An 18,838-nucleotide genomic window follows, 5' to 3' on the forward strand; every position below is an offset into this window, starting at 1 on the left:
CTGGCGTGAGCTCCTGCACATCTTATATCCGTCTGTTTGGAGCATCTCAAGCGGAGAGGTGTGCCCGCTCTGCCTTTGCGTCAACCTGACTGACAGGAGGAGGAAGGAGGGAGGAGGAAGGAGGGAGGAGGAAGGAGGGAGGAGGAAGGAGGAAGGAGGAAGGCCTCTGCTCTGCGTCTGCGCTCCAGCTCCTCCCCACATGGTGGCGTGCTTCACAACACAAACGGCCTCAGCCGCTCGGCCTCCACTGATCCGTCCTCCCTCCGGCTTCCCTTCCTCTATCAATGTGTCCAGTGTCTTTTCTTACCCCCCCTCCTCCTCGCTTCCTGTTTCAGATCTATTTTCACTGGAGTGAATTTCTCTGGACGCTCCCCTTCCCCTTTGTGTGAGACGTGTTGCCTCCCTCTCCCTCTTGCTGAACACTCTTACCCTCCATCTAGCGCTCTATCGGGTCAGTTAGCCGGGATGTGGGCCGTGATCTGTTTCATCTGTCTGTGCCCCGCTGCAGCGATCATGTGACTATCAGCTGGACGGCATTATCTGTCCTCTGCAGCCCATCGCGGGGACAAACGCCTCCATTAATATGCGCACGCTGCATTTCAGCCATGATGAAAATATTGTCCACTGCGCCCCCCCACCGGCCGCCGTGCGTTGAGACAGGGCTGATGTTCTCATCATTCATCGCGGCCCTCGCAGCCCTCCCCGTGAATAACAATATGGGCCTCGACCTTGGCGCGTGCCTCGAGGAGAGAGATGCTGCAAGATTATCAGATTATGACCCAGTTAAGCCACAAACTCGCATGATTGGCCAGATTTTGGCCCTAAGTAGCAGGGTCGTCCCTGGTGACAGGTGGGGGAGACAGATTTGGGTGTTTTTGGGGCTCATTAGTAGGTGGGTGATGATGATTGGGCAGACGTGCTCCATCGCCGATGCTGACAGGAAGTCTGTATTTTAATGCACCTTCTTTCAAAGGAAAAGGAATAATTTTGCTCTGACAGATGAAACACTGGGCTACGATGGCTAATGCTAGCTAATGTTAGCAAACTTGAGGTTGCTATTGAGTTGCTTTTCCTCTCGTTTTCACACTGAGGCAGCGACAGGTGAACGCTCTGACTTTAATCTTTAAGAACATGACGTCTCCACGGTGTGAACATGTTTTCGTCTGTCAGGTTCAGCTCTGCTCCTGTTGAATCTCAGAGGGCTGGAATGACATTTTGAGCTCTTTATGAAAAGTTTCCGCCAGTACGCAACTCTGAAGACCTTGCCCAAGGGAATTACCCACAATTCATTGCAATGACACGTTAACCATGCAGTGGAGGCATGGAGAAAAGAAAAGAGGACGGCACATGTTCAGCCTGGAACGTTCCAGTTATCAGAAACATGAGAGATTAAAGATGAACATTTAGTCATTGAGGCTGTTTTGACAAATACAATTAAATACAGAATAAAAGTGTAGTGACGCAGTGTCATTGTGCACGTGCTTTTGTATATCTGCAATCCGAATGAGTCTTTGTGTGCACAATGTGTGTGTTGACTCTGTGTGTGTGTTGACTGTGTGTGTTGACTCTGTGTGTGTGTGTTGACTGTGTGTGTGTGTGTGTTGACTGTGTGTGTGTGTGTGTTGACTGTGTGTGCAGGCGTGTGTTGAGGTTAATTGATTCCTTCAACCCTCATCTGGAGCGCTAATGCTCACAGTGAGCTCGAGTCTCATGGCCACGAGGCTCAAGGAGGGAGGAGAGAGGGAGGGAGAGAGGAGGGAGGGAGGGAGAGAGGGAGGGAGAGAGAGAGGGAGGGAGGGAGACTAATCTCTGGAGTGTGTGTTTACTGGTGTACAGCCGCCCGGCAGGGGGCCATTGAGAGTCATTACCTTGCAGCCGTTTGTCTGAACACATTGATGAGCTTCTTATCCGACAGCCGCTCATAGCTCACGCTTCATGAAGCCTTCGTCTTCTTCTTGTACAAATTAAAACTACACTTTGCGTTCACAAAGATAATGTAGTCTATTAATGTCCACAAAGAAATGTAATAGTAGTAATAACACTAGACGCCATTTTCCTACCTCTGAAGCCGGTTTTAGCTGATGAAGCAGTTTTAGTATGCAAGAGCCATTGGAGTCACTCCTCCTGGGTGCTACACACACACACACACACACACACACACACACACAGACACACACACACACACACTAACATGGAGATCGTGTATACTTCACACTGAGGAACGATGGATTCTCTCTTGAGTAATTATGACTCGATGCAGAAAACATCAAATTTCAAACTCAAGTCTCAACGTCATCAACGCCGTTTTTTACCGCCGCCCCTGAACGCAGCACACGTGTGTTTTGTTTACTCTCTAAACTAAACAGCAGAGTTCTGGTGAGGACAGCTGAGCTGCAGCAGCGGCCGCTGGCTTCAAGCTAACGTATGGAAGCGTTTCACTTCTTCTTTTGCCGAGTGCCTGCTCCTCTCCTCCGTCGTTCACCAAGACACAACGACACAAACCCAAACTCGCCTCCTGGAGCCACCGAGGAAAGAAACGCTGACCTTGTGACTGTGTGAATAACATGTGGAGTAGTTTCACCTCATGTTGCTGTTGTCTGACGAGGGATTTGGTTGAAGAGATTATTATTCATGAATAGGATCAGCTTGTTGGCGCCATTACATTGTCTCCAGTTGACTCATCTCTTCCATTTGTTACTAGTGGAAGCAAATATCATGAATCATAACAAATATGCAGCGTTTTAAAAAACATTGCAGATAAACACAGTGAGAAAAAAATCAATGATATAAATAAAAATGTTGATGCATCTAGAAGCATCGACAATCACATCGTCCTCGACGTCATATTATCACTTAAAGGCTGTGAGGTCTCTTCTCTACTCGCTGCAACAACAGAAAGGTCCTTCAGATTCCACGCCGCCGCGAGTAAACACCCTGTTCTCCACCGCTGGAGGATGTTTTCCTCATGTCACCTTTCACGCCTTGCTTCCTCCCCTCCTTGCTTCCTCCCCTCCTCCGCTCCTCAAGGAGTCGAAGGAAAAAGGAGCTGGTTGCTCGGCCCCACGGAGGCAAAGATTGATTTCAGCCTCCAGGGACTCCGGCCCCTGGATAGAGTCCTCCTCCTCCTCCTCCTTCTCCTCCTCCTCCTTCTCCTCCTCCTCCTCCTCCTCCTCCTCCTTATCCTCCCACCTTTGCTCTACACCCCCCCCCCCCCCTCCTCCATCTTCCCCCCATCCCCCCTCCCTCCTGTGTCCTAATGCTTTGCAGATGCCTCCAAAACCATACCTCTAAAAAACAAAGCCAAATATAGCCAGCCGCTCGTCCCACTGGCATGTCCCAATGCAATGTTGGCTGTTCGCGGCTAAGCTAACACGCTAGGAGATCTCTCTTTGCACAGGCGATCCCGGTGCTCTTGAGTTGCCTCTGCAATTAGTTGCCGGTTGCTGGCGCGCGTCGACCCGTGTCAGCGGGCCGATGCTCAGCGCTCGCCGGCCGCCCCCGAGCGACGGCGCGGGCCAACCTTTGAGCCGCTCGATGTAACAACAGAACCATCGATCCTATCAGCAGTCGCTCGGTGTCAGAGAGAACAAACAGCTGATCAAGAACAATCAACCCGGCCAGAAGACGTTTGGTCCCTTGAAGTAGTGCAGACTTCAGGCCGGTCGTGCTGCTGCTGTCCTCCACCAATCAGAGCTCCCGGACATTTCCAGGTCCCGCCCTCCACCTGTTGCATCGTCAGGCTGCAGCGTGAGCTTGTTCCAGGTGACCTGGATCCATGTTTCCCTGTCCAGGTGGGACTGGAACACTTGGTATGTCATGTTGTGTAGTGAACCGAAAGACTGAAGGAGGTTTTCCTGTGAGGGCGAGGCTCCAGCTGAGGAATCCACTGAGACTTCCAACGTCTTAAAAAAGTGTGTTTTTGTGACACAGAGAAAAACAAAGGGCACTAACTCACACTAAGCTGGACAGCGTGTTTGGTCGAGGCGGCAGGAGAGAGGAGGCCATGAGCTCCTGGAAACATTCACAGTCCCTGGAGAAGTCAGACATTCCCCCTCCAGCGAGCAGAGGACCGCGGCCTGCTGCATTGCTGCATTGCTGCATGCGGTCACTGACACTCATGCATCAACCCCCCCCTCCCCCCCTCCCAGAGCCGGGACGAGGAGACGGGACCAGTCCCGCTCTCCCCCCGACCCAGTTTGGTCACAATGAAGCATATTCTGGATGCGGCGGCGGAGATGTCGGTACAAAGGCCTTATTCTTCAGGGAGGGGGGGGTCAGATCACAGGGGAGGACGAGAGAGAAGGGAGGGGGGGGGGGGGGGCAGAGAGGAACATCCACGATCCACAACACATTTTCCACCGACTCGGCATCCACACGAGAACACACACACACCACTCACCTGCTGGCCCCACACACACACACACACACACACACACACACACACACACACACACGCACACACACACACACACTGCCTTTCTATAAATAGCGCTGGCGGTCTTCTTTGCTATCTTTTTTTTTTTGTTAACTTAATTTTCATGCCGCTGACGAGGGCGGAGTCCGACCCGCTCGGCCTCACACACAGCTCTGTGACGTCCCCCCTTCCCCCTCCCTCCCTCGGCCCCCTCCCTCCACACACACACAGACACAGACACACACACACACACACACACACACACACACACACACACACACACCCCCCACCCCGCCTGGTCTGCAGCTGAGCCTTGTGGCTTAATCCCATTAGCACCCATTTAGTAAGGCATCTTAAACTGAGACCCCCACCCTGATTCCTCCAAATGTGGGGAAGGGTCATCCTGTTTTCTGACAGGCTGAGGGGAGGAGGATGAGGAGGAGGAGGAGGAGGAGGAAGAGGAGGAGGAGGAGGGAGGAAGAGGAGGAGGAGTGTAGGAAGAGGATGGTGGTGCCGCTTTGGAGTCACATGACTAATTTGTGTTGCTGGAAGTACAGGCAGCGTCCCCCCCCCTCCCTCTCTCTCTCTCTCTCTCTCTCTCTCTCTCTCTCTCTCTCCATCCTTCACTCCCTCCCTCTCTCCCCCTCAAACACGAGCGTTTGTCAGCGAGCTGAAGCCGCTTGCATGCGTGTGTTGTTGTTGTGTGTGCGGCGGTGCAGCAGAGTCACTAACTATGTCCCTCCTGTGTTGCTTCTCCTTCAGGGACTATGGCTCCAAGCGCAAGTCGGGTAAGTCGCCTGCTTTCTGAAACATTTCTTTCTCTGTAGTTTCCTCTCTCCACTTGTTGCTGTGAACCGAAGCTGCAGACGTGAGGGTGTGTGATGTGATGACGTATGCCTCCTGTCGTGTGATGTCAGCGTTCACTCGTCCTCGCTGCAGCGCGCCCGACTCGCCGCCGGCCGTGTTTTCGGGTCCGGTCCAGAGAGCCCGTCGAGGGCGGAGCTCTTTGTGGGACACGTGCAGAGCGACTCCTCCATCGTATCTCAGTGTGTAAATACTCTTTAAAGGCAGCAATGGTCAACCCCACAATGTCACCGCGGCGTGGAGGCGTTTCATTACTCCACGTGGCCCCGACCCAAGCGCCATGTTCAGTGCTCTTAATGCAGGGTACCGACACATCCGAACCCGTGCCGCCGAGCCGCACGCCTGTCTATTGAACGCCCCCCCGCGGTGGGCATTAGCTCTTCGGCATAGCTGCTTCACAAAAGCACATGTGAGCTGCTGATGTTTGCAGCTTGGAAGCTGCAAACATCAGCAGCTCCTCTTCTGAGGTATTGACGAGGTGTAAGCAGCAGTTAGCTCGTGGTTGTCGTCCCTTAAAGACCTCGTCTTGATGCTTCTGTAGTGGAGAGAAGAGCCTTGGTGTGGCGATGCAAAACTAGTTCATATATATATATATATATATATATATATATATATATATATATATATATATATATTGTTTACCTTATTCATAAAACCAGCTAACACAGCGCTGTTTGAAGTAAAACCTCTAAAGATCACGAGCTGCAGATATGACAGTTTGTGGCGTTCATGGGAGTTATGTGATCGAGTCTTGTTTGTAGTGTGTATATTATGTTGTGTAATATTATGTTCTGTTATAATATAATAGTATATTATATCTGCCCCGTCCTTCGCCCAGTGTCAGCTGCGATGCTCCAGCGACCCTGAACAGGACCAGCGGTTGGGATAATGGAATATTATTTTATATTTTACTGTCATTTGTTCCCTTGGTGCTGCTCGTCAGAGCGCCGGCTCGTCTGCAGCACAGATCTCTCTCCACTCAGTGACTTGCATTACGATGCGTTCAGGCTCCAGCAGGACACATTGTAAATCAACCCAGAGACAGTTTGTTTGAAGGAGGCATTTCATAAAATAGACAATATGAACGATGAGCTGTTTACGCTATAAACTAGTTTTAATACATCAATGAAACGACTAACGATCATTTGCATCAATCAAGTTCAATCTTGTATTTCTCACTGACCTGATCGCATCCTCATGTAACTGAAGGTTATCGTAGGTAGCTCTCCTGTTCAATGCAGGTTGCTTGTTCTACAGCGTGACATCATCAGGTTGGACCCCCCCCCCCCCCTTCACCCCACCGCTCTGTACAACAATGTCATCCATCTCAGTCTTCCTGCTAAGCACGGCGTCGATACCAGTTAGCTTCTGCCTGTGGTTTGACATTGTTCCCTGTCCTCTTCACAAGTGTCCCATCAATACTGGTCAGCTGTTACTGGTTGCCTTTGTCGCGGTGTCAGGTGACCGGGTTTAGCGTTGGAGCTGTGGCCGTGTGCAGGACCTGCAGGGAGAGCCGGCGTTGGGTTGGACCTTTCGGTCCGGCCGTCCTCGTTCCCCCTGCTGGAGCTGCAGAGGAGACTGAGCCATGAGGCCGGCGTGAAAGACGTCTCTGCTTCCTCCTCTGCATCTCTGGCACTCTTCACAGACCCCGGCGCCTCCTGCTGATGGACGGCCATTGAGGGGATCGCGTAACATTCCTGCTCTTCTGGTGCCACGATCAGATGTGTTTAGGTTCATGACCAAATAACTGCATCACTGGTGGCATTTCTACTGATGCTGCTTTGTACTTCATGCCAATGAGCAAATGATGGCTGATTTATCGGCCTAGCTTTAAACACTAAACCTTCTCAAAGTAGCAGTTTGCCCTTTGTTTGTTGTCCCGTCGATAAGTTAGTTGGGATCTCATTTACAAGCTAAAATTTGGGAGGCGACAAAATTATAAGCCCCTCTAATCCAAACCTGGACAGACGTAGTTTATGCCATGTTTCACCGTCCATCGCCCCTCAACAGCAGAGTAATGGAGACGTTTGGGGTCAGACTTCTATGGAAATGACGCAGAGCGAGCAGGAGGACAGAGAACACACTGCTGCTCTGAAGAGTTAATACCCATCAGATGTTGGCCGGCGGGCCGAGAGCCGCCCGGTGGGTAGTAATCACGCTGCAGCGTTAGTGAGCGGGGTTTGACCCCGGCTGACCCGGGACCAGCCGCGTCCGTCCCTCTGGGGCCGACATCAATCCAGTAAAGCTCCTGAGGCCCCCGAGGGGGGCGGCCGGCTCTTTATTGTCTCTCGGGGTCGAGGCCGAGGAGCCGGCGGCAGCGCTCGCCAGGGTCGGTTTGTTCAAATCGTTTTGAGCGTTGTCCATCAGTCCTGAGTGTTTTCATGGCGCGATAAAACCAGACGAAGGCCGTCTCCTGCAGAAGCAAGCTCGTGGTTACAGTTACATGAAGCTCCTCACACAGTCCAGACCTCTCACGTCTCTCATCCCTCGTCCTCTCAACCCATGCAGGCTGCATTTATCCATCCAGCTGCAGAGTCTGGGCGTATCGTCCCATACCAACTTTTAATACCATCAATCCCATCGTTCACTTCATTGTTCCTGGAAAGACAGAGATACAAATAGTTCATATGCAGGGAGATGGAGGTGAGGACGGGTGAGGAGAAAGCAGCAGACAAACCCAAATGAGTGGAGCTTCATTGTGGTCTCGTGCTTCTCACTGCAGCTTTAGAAGAAGTCTACAATCCATCTGGAGCTCTTCTCCACACGTGAAACAGGTTATTTTAGGCCAAACTCAGGCTCAATGTCCAGCTGGTGATGATGAACATGTCTCGTCGTATTGTAAAGGAAACCTGTCCTCCCTCTCAGCGCCGCAGCCCGAGGAACCCTTTAGTGCCTGAGCGTTCACATCAGTGTCAGGACTGACCGCTGGATGAGGGCGATGCTGAACCAATAGACTTAAAGGGTTCCTCTCCTGCAGCTGCAGGGCGGTGAGTCCCATCGTTTGCTGCAGAGTCCACACAAAGGGCCGAGGCCGCGGCCCGTTCGTTGCAGTGCTGGCTCACTTCCAGCACACAATGACAGCCACGAGCTAAAATATTATTCTGGCCCTAAATCAAGCTTGAAACCACGGCCTCGCTGAGATAAACCACAGCAGCTCTCTGCTGCACCCGAGTCCTGGTGACCGTGATGTATGGAGCTTCATTTCCTGGTTGGGAGGGGGGGGGGAGGAGGGGGGGGTGTTTTTTTGGAGAAGGAGAACAAACTTTGGAAGCGGCTGACGCCCATCTCAGACATTCCAGGAGGTCCAAATGGAGGGAACGGTGGAGGATGTGAAGAGAGGGCCGTCTGTACTATACCTGTAGTAAAGCTGTAGCGCAGCCTCAGATGCACTTCCATCTTCAGCATGGAGACAAGCACAGAGCTCAAACCCCTCCGGCTACGACTTTGTGCCTCATCCCCGGTTTGCCTCTCCGCCTCTTCGTGCGTGGTGATGTAATGAAGGTGTGCTTTGCCATACTGTTGCTTCCGCATGCTGTCCAACTGAATAATCTCTCTGCTTCTCTCCTTCCCTCTCTTTGTCTGCAGTATGGATGTACGGCTTTACAGACAGCCCGAGGAAAGAGGCCTCAGGTAGCCTTGTGTGTGTCTAACACGTTGACTGTGCATGAGCCGCTGTGAGAGCCACCAGCTGCACCGCTTGTTTGCTCCTCTTCACTTTATTTCTGTTCACACTTCAGCTTCCTGTCAGCATCTGCTTTGCATGCTCCGTCACCATCCTCTCCTTCATCCCGTCTGCTCACATCCAGGCTCTCTCTCTCTCTCTCTCTCTCTCTCTCTCTCTCTCTGCAGTCTGTCCATCCATCCCTGCAGCAGCAGCTGTGCACAGAGCACAGGGCTGTAGGTCTGCATGTGGCAGCGAGCATCCCACTGAAATGAGGTGTGGACTTCTGGTTCTGTGCATTTTGTTGTGCCCGCGCTGGTGACCCCGCTCGTGTTGAGGGAACTGCAAACAAAGGAAATCACCCAGGAAAATCACGTCTATTTGCACCCGAGCCACATACGAACAAAACATTTTTTTCCCCACGCATATTCAGACACAGATTCGCCTCATCTGCTGATTTAACTGTGATGGAGGCGTTGGCACGAGTTTCAGACAAAACACGGCCGTGTTTGAGTGTATAGAAGGAAAAACAAAAGTGTGTACAGCGCGCTGCAGGGCTTCAGGGTTGATGCTATTTCCCAACATGCCGTGGTTGCCATTAAAACAGTATAAAGCTCTGAAATAGCCGGATCTGCGCTGCTTTATGAGCTCGCTGACTGTGATCGCTGCCTCCTCGTGGGCCGCTGACGTGCAACACAACATGCGCTCCTCTTCACTCGTCACGCTGCAGAACAGATGAGGCCGTGTGGGGCGGGAAGGCGATGAGCGTCCTCTGGGGTTTCACGGCGTGGAGGGAGATGCTGGGACGGATTTTAGTGGCGGCGCACAAAAAGCTTCAGCGTACTTTTTTCTTATTCTTCCGTGCTGCTGAAATGCAAGATAGCGCCGCACTCGTCAACGTACGACGAGGCCTCCTGTGGAGAGACGGCTGTTGGATGTCCTCGTTCCTGCGAGCGAGACGTCATCCGGTTCTTCTCCCCTCAGATCTTGAAGGGCGGCGGCGTCTAACGGGCGCCGCTTGACAGCTCAACACTGACACGTGACAAACTGACAGAGAGGCTGAGGGCGGGAGGATTCGCCGTCTCGCATTCGCTCGTAATTGGGAAGATGGAGAGATCTGCTGACGGACGGCGCTACGAGCGCCTCAATCAGCCGGCGCTCACGTCTCTGCTCATCAGAGGCTCTCTGTGGTTTCTGCATGGAGGCGGCGCCGGTGCTGACGCAGCGCTTCCCTTCATGTTTGGTGATGTAAATCGTCTTTTAGTTATGTGGAGCCTCTTCTGTGTCTCCTCTGCCAAGGTGTATCTGCTCGTGTCAAACAGGGCCGAGCAGCTAGCCAGGTGCTAACAAGCTAACTCAGCCGGCTCAGTCCGCTGCATGTGCTCTGGTTGGACTGTATTTCCCCATGATGTCATCACGTCTCCTATAACGTACGATCCCACACAGCGACTCTGCATTGAGGGGTTTTGTATGTTCAGTTCAGGGAACATCTGCTGCAAAAAGAGCAAACGCTTCAGCTGTTATTTATTATATTTTAGATCCATTCAAACAGCATCATGGCGCCCTTCAAAGGGTTAAAGAGGATGTGAATAGTAGTGAATAGTAGTTTCCTCTGTAGTGTCGCTGTTTGGTGCAACGCGGCCAAAGTTCCAGTTTGTGGAAACGTTCCTGTTCGACGCTGAAGAATATTGTCCAAAAATCCTCGTTGGTCGTGAAGAAAGAAGTTATAATAAAAAGATTTAATAAAAGAGAGGATGAATTTGACAGACACTTGATCAAAGCCGTAAGCACAGACGGTGAACAGTCGGCTGTCTCTGTCGGTCTGCAGAAACAGAGACAGTGAGACGCTCGGTGACAGTTTATTACAACTCGTTGGCTCGACTTCTCCTCATTTCACACTGAAGACGTTTCCCTCTCTGGCTGTTGGCTTCACGCCGTCTCAGAGTTTATCTTCCCTTCAAAGTCACAAGAAACACAGATTACTCCGCTGTCTTTCTCTCTTAAAGCGACAGTAACACATTTCTAACACGCAGACTATTCAAATCCATTCACTCCACAATCATTATACAGTAATACAAAACATACAGTGACCTCATGCATACGGTTACATATTTTACATAATAATATCTCTTATTAATGATCATAAGCCTCATGTATTTATCAATTCTTTATCATGCAAGTCCCGTATTTACACCCCAGACTGTTACAAGGACGCCTCAGACCAGCGTTCACATCCTGACTGTGGGTCAGTGTTTCTGGCTTCTCTCTGGAGAAGAGAAGAGCTGTTGGAGGCAAAAGGTTTGGAAGCAGGAGAACAGCTGCTCTGGTGTCTGCAGAGGTCAGGACCATGTGAAGCAACAAGTAGAACACATTGTTATGAACTGTAGTTTATGAGTCTGCTGGTGATGAAACACATCCAACGTGTTCATGAGCGACGGAGGCTCTCGTGTGTCTGTTGCTTTCACGTCTCAATGCTAATGGAGGCTAATCCCCTTCTCCTCGTCTTCTTCACTCCACCATCAAATGAACATTATGTATTTATTTATTTCACCTGCGATGGGAAAATATCCAGCAAATATACATTAACATTCAGAAGCTTGAGGTCACACAGACACATGTTCAGTTCCTCCTCAGGTTCCCTCATGAACATCCTTCACTTCTAGATCAAGAACAGACTGCAGAGTTTCACATGAACGTTCTCTTCTTCTGGACATTTTGAGAGTTCATGAACCCACAAATGTGAAGCTCCAGATCCTCAACCAGCTCAAAGGAAGAACAGTTTTAGAGCTTCTCTCACCAGCAGAGCTGTTTTCAGCTGTGTGACATCATCACAAGAGTTTTCAAGGGTTTTCTATCCTCCATTAGTCTTCTAAGGCCATGATCAAACACAATGTACCATCAGAACACTGATAGCTGCTGGAAATGGGCCTCTATACACGATGTAGATATTTCATGAAGAACCAGACGTTCACACCTAGAATAGTCTTTCACCACATTAACAATGTACAGAGGGGATTTATGACTCATTTACTGTTATCTTCATGAAAAAACTGAGCTTTTCTTTGAAAAATAAGGACATTTCTAAGTGACCTCAAAGCTTTGAACATTAGTGTAAGTGTATATTATATTCAAGCTGAGAAGTCACAATAAATATAAATATATATATAAATGTATATGTATATATATATACATGCGTATATGTATATATCTATCATTTAAGGACTATAATGAAGTTTTTTTTATTAATGACCCACTGATCTAATGACTTTGAGTTTGCTGTTAGTGTTATAAGAGCTTCAGTTCTGCAGTGATCCAGTGTTTCTGTCTGTAAAAGAGTGAAAGGCTCATTCAGGTTCATGGTTTTCTTTACTTCCTGCTCCACGCTGTCCTTCCTACCCCTGTAAGGTCCAGTATTGGTGGACCTCTGACGCGCTCCAGTGGCATCAGTGACTCGTTCTAACGCGGCGTTGTTGACCGGGTGTAGTGACCAGCGGCTCTGTCTTCACGCTGCAGGACGGATGCAGCAGCAACACAGGGATGGAGACTGTGGCTCTTTGGCCTCACGACGTCCATGCTTGTGTTCCTGTCGTATGAACGTCTCTCTCAGTGGCTCAAAACGAGCCAGAGCACTCGGGTGAACTCTGCCGGCGGTGAAAGGGTTAAACATCAGAGAGAAAACAGAGTGGCCGAGCCCCAACTCCAAGCTTTCTTCTTTTGTTTCACATAAACATGGACCCAGCCTGCTTCTCTCTCTCTCTCTCTCTTGTCCACTCATATGTTTCTATTTAAGGCCAGCGGACGACCATGATTGGTGCGTCCCGCCCCCCCGACGCCCCCCTCCTCCCGGCTTGCCGTCCAACTGGCTCCCAGAGGTGGTGGAGGGGAGGCCTTTCCTCTCAACCGCACTGCTGACTTTCCACAGGGAAACTTCTTGCACTCGCTGGCTCCCCAGACTTCCCCTCCAGCGTTTAGCAGCTCCTCCGCTCCTTCACGTTTTTCCGCTCTCCCTCCTCGGTTCCCTTCTTCTCCTCGGATCTTAAAAACCGTCGGGTTCTGTCATGGATCCCCTCAGGTGTGGGACGCCGCCCCTGCAAGCGCTTTCCTCCCGTCCGCTGCGTTTGTTGTGACTCCTCTCCGATGCTCCTCGGCCCGTCGCGCTGGGCCGAGGGCGGACTCGGCTGCACGTTTGGGACTATGCAGCCGAGTCAAGAGCTCGCTTTCTGATTGGTCGGGGAGGTACGGCGGCGGGGAGCGGGGGGGTCGGCCTATGGCGGCGTACCGGGCGCACGGCGGCGGTGTAGTCGGTCGCAGGGGGAGGAGGTCGCGGGGCGCCGCGGCGGGCAGGTGGCTGACGGCCTGTTTCTTCCCCTCAGGGATGGACAGCTCGGAGCCGATGGTGCTGGAGCAGTACGTGGCCGTGGCCAACTACGAGAGGCAGGAGAACTCGGAGATCAGCCTCAAGGCCGGCGAGACGGTGGACGTGATCGAGAAGAGCGAAAGCGGTGAGTGGATTCTGTGTTTTGTTTGTGAGCACGGTGACCTCGTCATGACGGAGGCGAGCTGGTGGCTCGTCCGCTTCCTGTTTGTCTGAGTCCATCACCAGGAGAGCGTGAAGCAGGAGCCCTGCTCCCTCTGACTCGCTCCCCTTGACTCTACTCCCTCTTTTTCTAACCCCTTTGCCACAAGACACCCCCTCCCCTCCATCTCCCTCCATGTCCTCTGCACCACCCGGAGGTGTTTGACTGGCGTCAGTGTTGCGGTCTCCCGCCTTGAGACACTTGAGAGCTTCCATCAGCCATCAGAACGGTGCAGCGTGTGGACAGAGGCACCTGCAGGGCGAACCACAGCGAGACGCCAGATACTGACTGAATAGTATTTGCATCCCCAAGAGATGCTGCACAGAATATTCTGTTTAGCAGGCCGGTGGAGTTGAGGTGACAGCCGGCAGCTTGCAGAGCTCCAGACGGCTCAGCAGGAGGGCGGCTCCTCCCTCGTGCTCTGCTCTTATCTGCTCACTTCTTACGTGAGCAGATTCATTTTCTCTGAGACATCTCGGCTTGTCATCTTGGAGGGATTACGCGCCTCGATGAGTCAGTTTTGAACCGGCTCGTGGTTCGGTCTCTGTGAGCGATTCACGAAGCATTTTGGTGACTCCTCCTCCTTCTCCCCTTCATTGTACGTCAGCACGAACGACATAATTGTTTAATTAAATTTTGGTGGGAAAATTATTTATTGTTGTGATGTGGCTTTTGGTTCAGCGCACACTGAAGTGGATGTCTTCTCTGGATTGGCTTCATCCTTCATGTCCGCCTCCCCTCTCCGCTTTGTTTTCCAAATGTCAAGTGATCCTGTTAACTCTTCACTTGACAGGAAATGATTACTTTACTCGTGCAACTTTCATAAGCTCTCCGTCTCATGAATATTCATCATGGTGCCGTAGCCACGCTGTCCATTGGTTGTGAGAGATCCCCCCTCTGGACCCCACTAGCTCTCACAGAACCACGAGCAACTTCTGAACTCAGGGGAACTTTAGCCCGAGAGCTTTGTGTGCTGTCGCCATTTACTAGAAGTGGAGCAACAGCCATGATGATGATGATGATGATGGTGATGATGGTGACATCACTCGGAGGCTGTTCCAAGACAAACACATCCGACAGCTCGTATAATACCCCCCCCCCCCCCTTACCCCCTTCTGCTCTGCTTCTTTGCTTTAACATTGACTAACTTTGAGCTTATTTTCTTTAACATTCGAGTCAGTGTGAGTCAGTGTGAGTCAGTGTGTGTCAGTGTGTGTCAGTGTGTGTCAGTGAGGTATCTTGATGTCTTTTAACAACCCCCCCGCGCCCCACACACACACACACACACACACACACACCTAAAGCATGGCTGAATCCATAGCTTCTCTCTATTACAGATATTGTTCTCCACACATTGAGCACAGATGGCTTCAGCACTAACACACAGAATATTCAAACCAGCTGTTAGTGTCTGCAGGACGACGTGATGTCACTACTAGTTACTATGTCACTACTAGTTACTATGTCACCACTAGTTACTATGTCACTACTACTATGTCACCACTAGTTACTATGTCACTACTACTATGTCACCACTAGTTACTATGTCACTACTAGTTACTATGTCACCACTAGTTACTATGTCACTACTAGTTACTATGTCACCACTAGTTACTATGTCACCACTAGTTACTATGTCACTACTAGTTACTATGTCACCACTAGTTACTATGTCACTACTAGTTACTATGTCACCACTAGTTACTATGTCACCACTAGTTACTATGTCACTACTAGTTACTATGTTACCACTAGTTACTATGTCACCACTAGTTACTATGTCACTACTAGTTACTATGTTACCACTAGTTACTATGTTACCACTAGTTACTATGTCACCACTAGTTACTATGTCACTACTACTATGTCACTACTAGTTACTATGTCACTACTAGTTACTATGTCACCACTAGTTACTATGTCACTACTAGTTACTATGTTACCACTAGTTACTATGTCACCACTAGTTACTATGTCACTACTACTATGTCACTACTACTATGTCACTACTAGTTACTATGTCACTACTGGTTACTATGTCACCACTAGTTACTATGTCACTACTAGTTACTATGTCACTACTAGTTACTATGTCACTATTACTATGTCACTACTAGTTACTATGTCACTACCAGTTACTATGTCACTACTAGTTACTATGTCACTACTACTATGTCACTACTAGTTACTATGTCACTACTAGTTACTATGTCACTACTACTATGTCACCACTAGTTACTATGTCACTACTAGTTACTATGTCACCACTAGTTACTATGCCACTACTAGTTACTATGTCACCACTAGTTACTATGCCACTACTAGTTACTATGTCACTACTACTATGTTACTACTAGTTACTATGTCACTACTACTATGTTACTACTAGTTACTATGTCACTACTAGTTACTATGTCACTACTAGTTACTATGTCACTACTAGTTACTATGTCACCACTAGTTACTATGTCACTACTACTATGTTACTACTAGTTACTATGTCACTACTACTATGTTACTACTAGTTACTATGTCACCACTAGTTACTATGTCACTACTACTATGTTACTACTAGTTACTATGTCACTACTACTATGTTACTACTAGTTACTATGTCACTACTAGTTACTGTGTGTGTGTGTGTATGAGCTGTGTGTGTGTGTGAGCCGTCAGGGCCTTCTAGGCCTTCTCTGCTGGCCTAAACGGAATAACTACAGTGAGGGAGTGTGTGTGTGTGTGTGTGTGTGTGTGTGTAGGGGGGTCTCCCCTTGTTTCATGAGCTGAGACTCGTGGCTCTTCCAGGAGGACGTTGGCTCTGAACTGATCTGGATCTCTGGTCCTGGCCGTCCGTACAGCCAAGTTTCAGGGGCGTTTAGTCACAGCTGACTGAAAGAGATTAGTGGGATTGGCTTCCCTCTCTCTGGGTTCGACTCCCACAGAGCAGACCTCCCGCTGCGCTGCAGATAGCGCTGATCCTCTCTTATGGGAACTGAGCCGCTGGTGTTTTTGTGTGTTTTTTGTGTGTTTCTGTGTGTTTCTTGTCAGAAGTGGCCGTGCAGCACACGGGAACAGGACCCACGTCTCTGAGTCGTGTGGTATTGTCAGCAGGTGGATGCGGGTGGAGGGTGGAGGTGCCAGGGGTTCTGGCACGTGGAGGAGAAGCGCTCAGGCCGATCCAGCAGCTCGGCCTGAGCGCTGTGCTCGGCCTGGCTCAAGACCGTTTCCCCCCCGCGGATCGGCTTTGAGCTGGAATGTAGTGCCATCACCTCAACGTGCATGAGCTCATTCGCACCACACGCCTGTGAAACAATAGCTTTCTGTCTGGGAGACGTTGAGACATCTCTCTGAAGGGTTATAAGCACGGTTACTTCTTGTGTCCAAAGCTGCACAGAAACCACGTTTCATGTTCAAGGCAAAGTTTATTTATTATTATTATTAACAAGATCATTCACCAACGATGCCCATCATCAGCCCACATATTACATGTACTGCTGTTGTACCAACATCAATGCATAGTCCTCACTAGTCTTATTGAGAATACAGATACAATACACACACAATGATTTATCTTTGGATTATGGAACTATTGCAAAATACAGTAATCTAAACTGAATGAATTATATTTTGAATAATAACTGTGAGGGGGCCATTAACATGATCACTGTAAAGGTGTAGTGAGGGCTGCTGAAGGCAAGCATTAGCATGTAGCTTAGCCTGCAGGCTATAAAACAGAGGGCTGGCATCAATCAGGGTGACACACACACACACACACACACACACACACACACACACACACACACACACAGTATATATTGTACGGAGGCTGAATGCAGAGCCTGAGCCGCTGAACGAGATGTGTAGTCAACAGTACTTCTCTCGCTTGTGACCCGTCTGGCTCAGGAACAAGACCTTGTGTTTTATGAACACTTCAGGCGGTAACATGAGCTTCAGACTGAGATGTAGTGTTTCCATCTTCCATCTTCCAGTGTCAATACAGCCGTGAAGAGAGAGGACGCGTGGAGGGGCTGTGTGACCCCTCATACGTCTTGTTTTGAACTGGAGACCAGCTCTGGAGTGTCTTGAAGCAGCGTTCCCCCTGAGAGGAATATGAAACAGCCCTCCTCCAGTTTGGTTTGAGACGCGGCTGTAAACCAGTTCACCGTCTTCTTCTTCTTCACGGTGATGAGGCAGCTGGAGTTCCTCTCAGCTGGAGATGGTTTCACTTTGTTCAAACTTCTCCTCGTCCGCTGACATGTGGGCAGAATATGTTTCTGTTCTCCTGATGGGAGTCTGCAGAGTGGGACTGGATGTAGTTTAGAGCATTTCTGTGGTTCATCATGGATTCAAACGGATGTAAAAAGAGAACGAAGCTGACGACGCAAATACGTCTGGTTCAAAATAAAGTGCTAACGATGAACAGAATAAGATGAGTGATATCACCAGAAGTATAAACCATGTTACTCGTGTGCCTTATAATCTAACAGGAGAATACTGCTAATATGTTTGTCTGATTCAAGATTATTAATACAAAATACTGTATTAACCAACTCATGAGTTATGGATTATTATGGATTTGGCTTCCAGGCAGAATTTAGAAATACAAACATGAGCTCCACGTTTACCAGCTGCAACGTTAAAATGATGCACTTTAATTAATTTATACCTAATTAGAATTCATGAAAAAGCAGCAGAGCGGAGGCACCAGGTGACCTTGTGGCTCTGAAGGTCACATCTCTGACGTCCTCATCACAGCGGCGCCAGGTGACCTCCTGAAGACCCGGCAGGAGAAACACAAAGGAAAGTGTGCGGCGGTGTTTTTGGAGGTGGAACCAGTGAAGAATATCACGTCTTTGAAGCTGCAGCCAAACATCTGCAGGTTCTGCTTCCTCTGTCTTCTTCACCTCCACACACCACCCTTTAATCTCCCCTCCATGGCTCTCTCTCTCTCTCTCTCTCTCTCTCTCTCTCTCTCTCTCTCTCTCTCTCTCTCTCTCTCCCTCTCTCTCCCCTCAGTCCTTTTATTTCCCCTCCAACCGTACTTTTTCAGATCCCGCTTCACTTAATGTATTTCCTGATCCTCCAAAAGCTCTCAAACCGGAGTGTGTGAGTGTGTGAGTGTGTGTGTGTGTGTGTGTGAGTGTGTGTGTGTGTGTGTGTGTGTGTGTGTGTGTGTGTCTCTGCTCAGCTGCTGGAGCTGCTGTATTCCCTGTGACCTCCACTTTCCCTCCGTCTGGGAGGAAGCAGCCAATTAATGTTTGCCAAGACATGGTGTAGCAAGAAATCCAATTAGAGCTCAACGCTGTGAAGAAATGCCAATTACAG

At 49.7% G+C, this 18,838-nt stretch overlaps 1 protein-coding gene across 8 annotated transcripts in view; it reads left to right on the forward strand.

Annotated features, from left to right (window-relative positions):
• sh3pxd2aa (SH3 and PX domains 2Aa) overlaps positions 1–18,838 on the forward strand; it is a 71,042-nt gene that overhangs the window by 32,722 nt on the left and 19,482 nt on the right. For 4 of the 8 annotated variants that reach the window (XM_068596455.1, XM_068596460.1, XM_068596462.1 and 1 more), the window contains exons 6-8: positions 5,177–5,202; positions 8,864–8,908; positions 13,313–13,441. In XM_068596455.1, coding sequence (XP_068452556.1) covers positions 5,177–5,202; positions 8,864–8,908; positions 13,313–13,441 — 200 coding nt within the window. Of the gene's footprint in view, positions 1–5,081; positions 5,203–8,863; positions 8,909–13,312; positions 13,442–18,838 lie in introns of those variants that run through there. The other 4 variants (XM_068596461.1, XM_068596458.1, XM_068596459.1 and 1 more) reach the window with 2 other exon arrangements.

This window comes from Clinocottus analis, unplaced genomic scaffold (genome assembly GCF_023055335.1).
Source record: "Clinocottus analis isolate CAN_PGR_092001 unplaced genomic scaffold, fCliAna1.0.p SCAF_37, whole genome shotgun sequence".
In the NCBI taxonomy this organism is placed as follows: Eukaryota; Metazoa; Chordata; class Actinopteri; order Perciformes; family Cottidae; genus Clinocottus; species Clinocottus analis.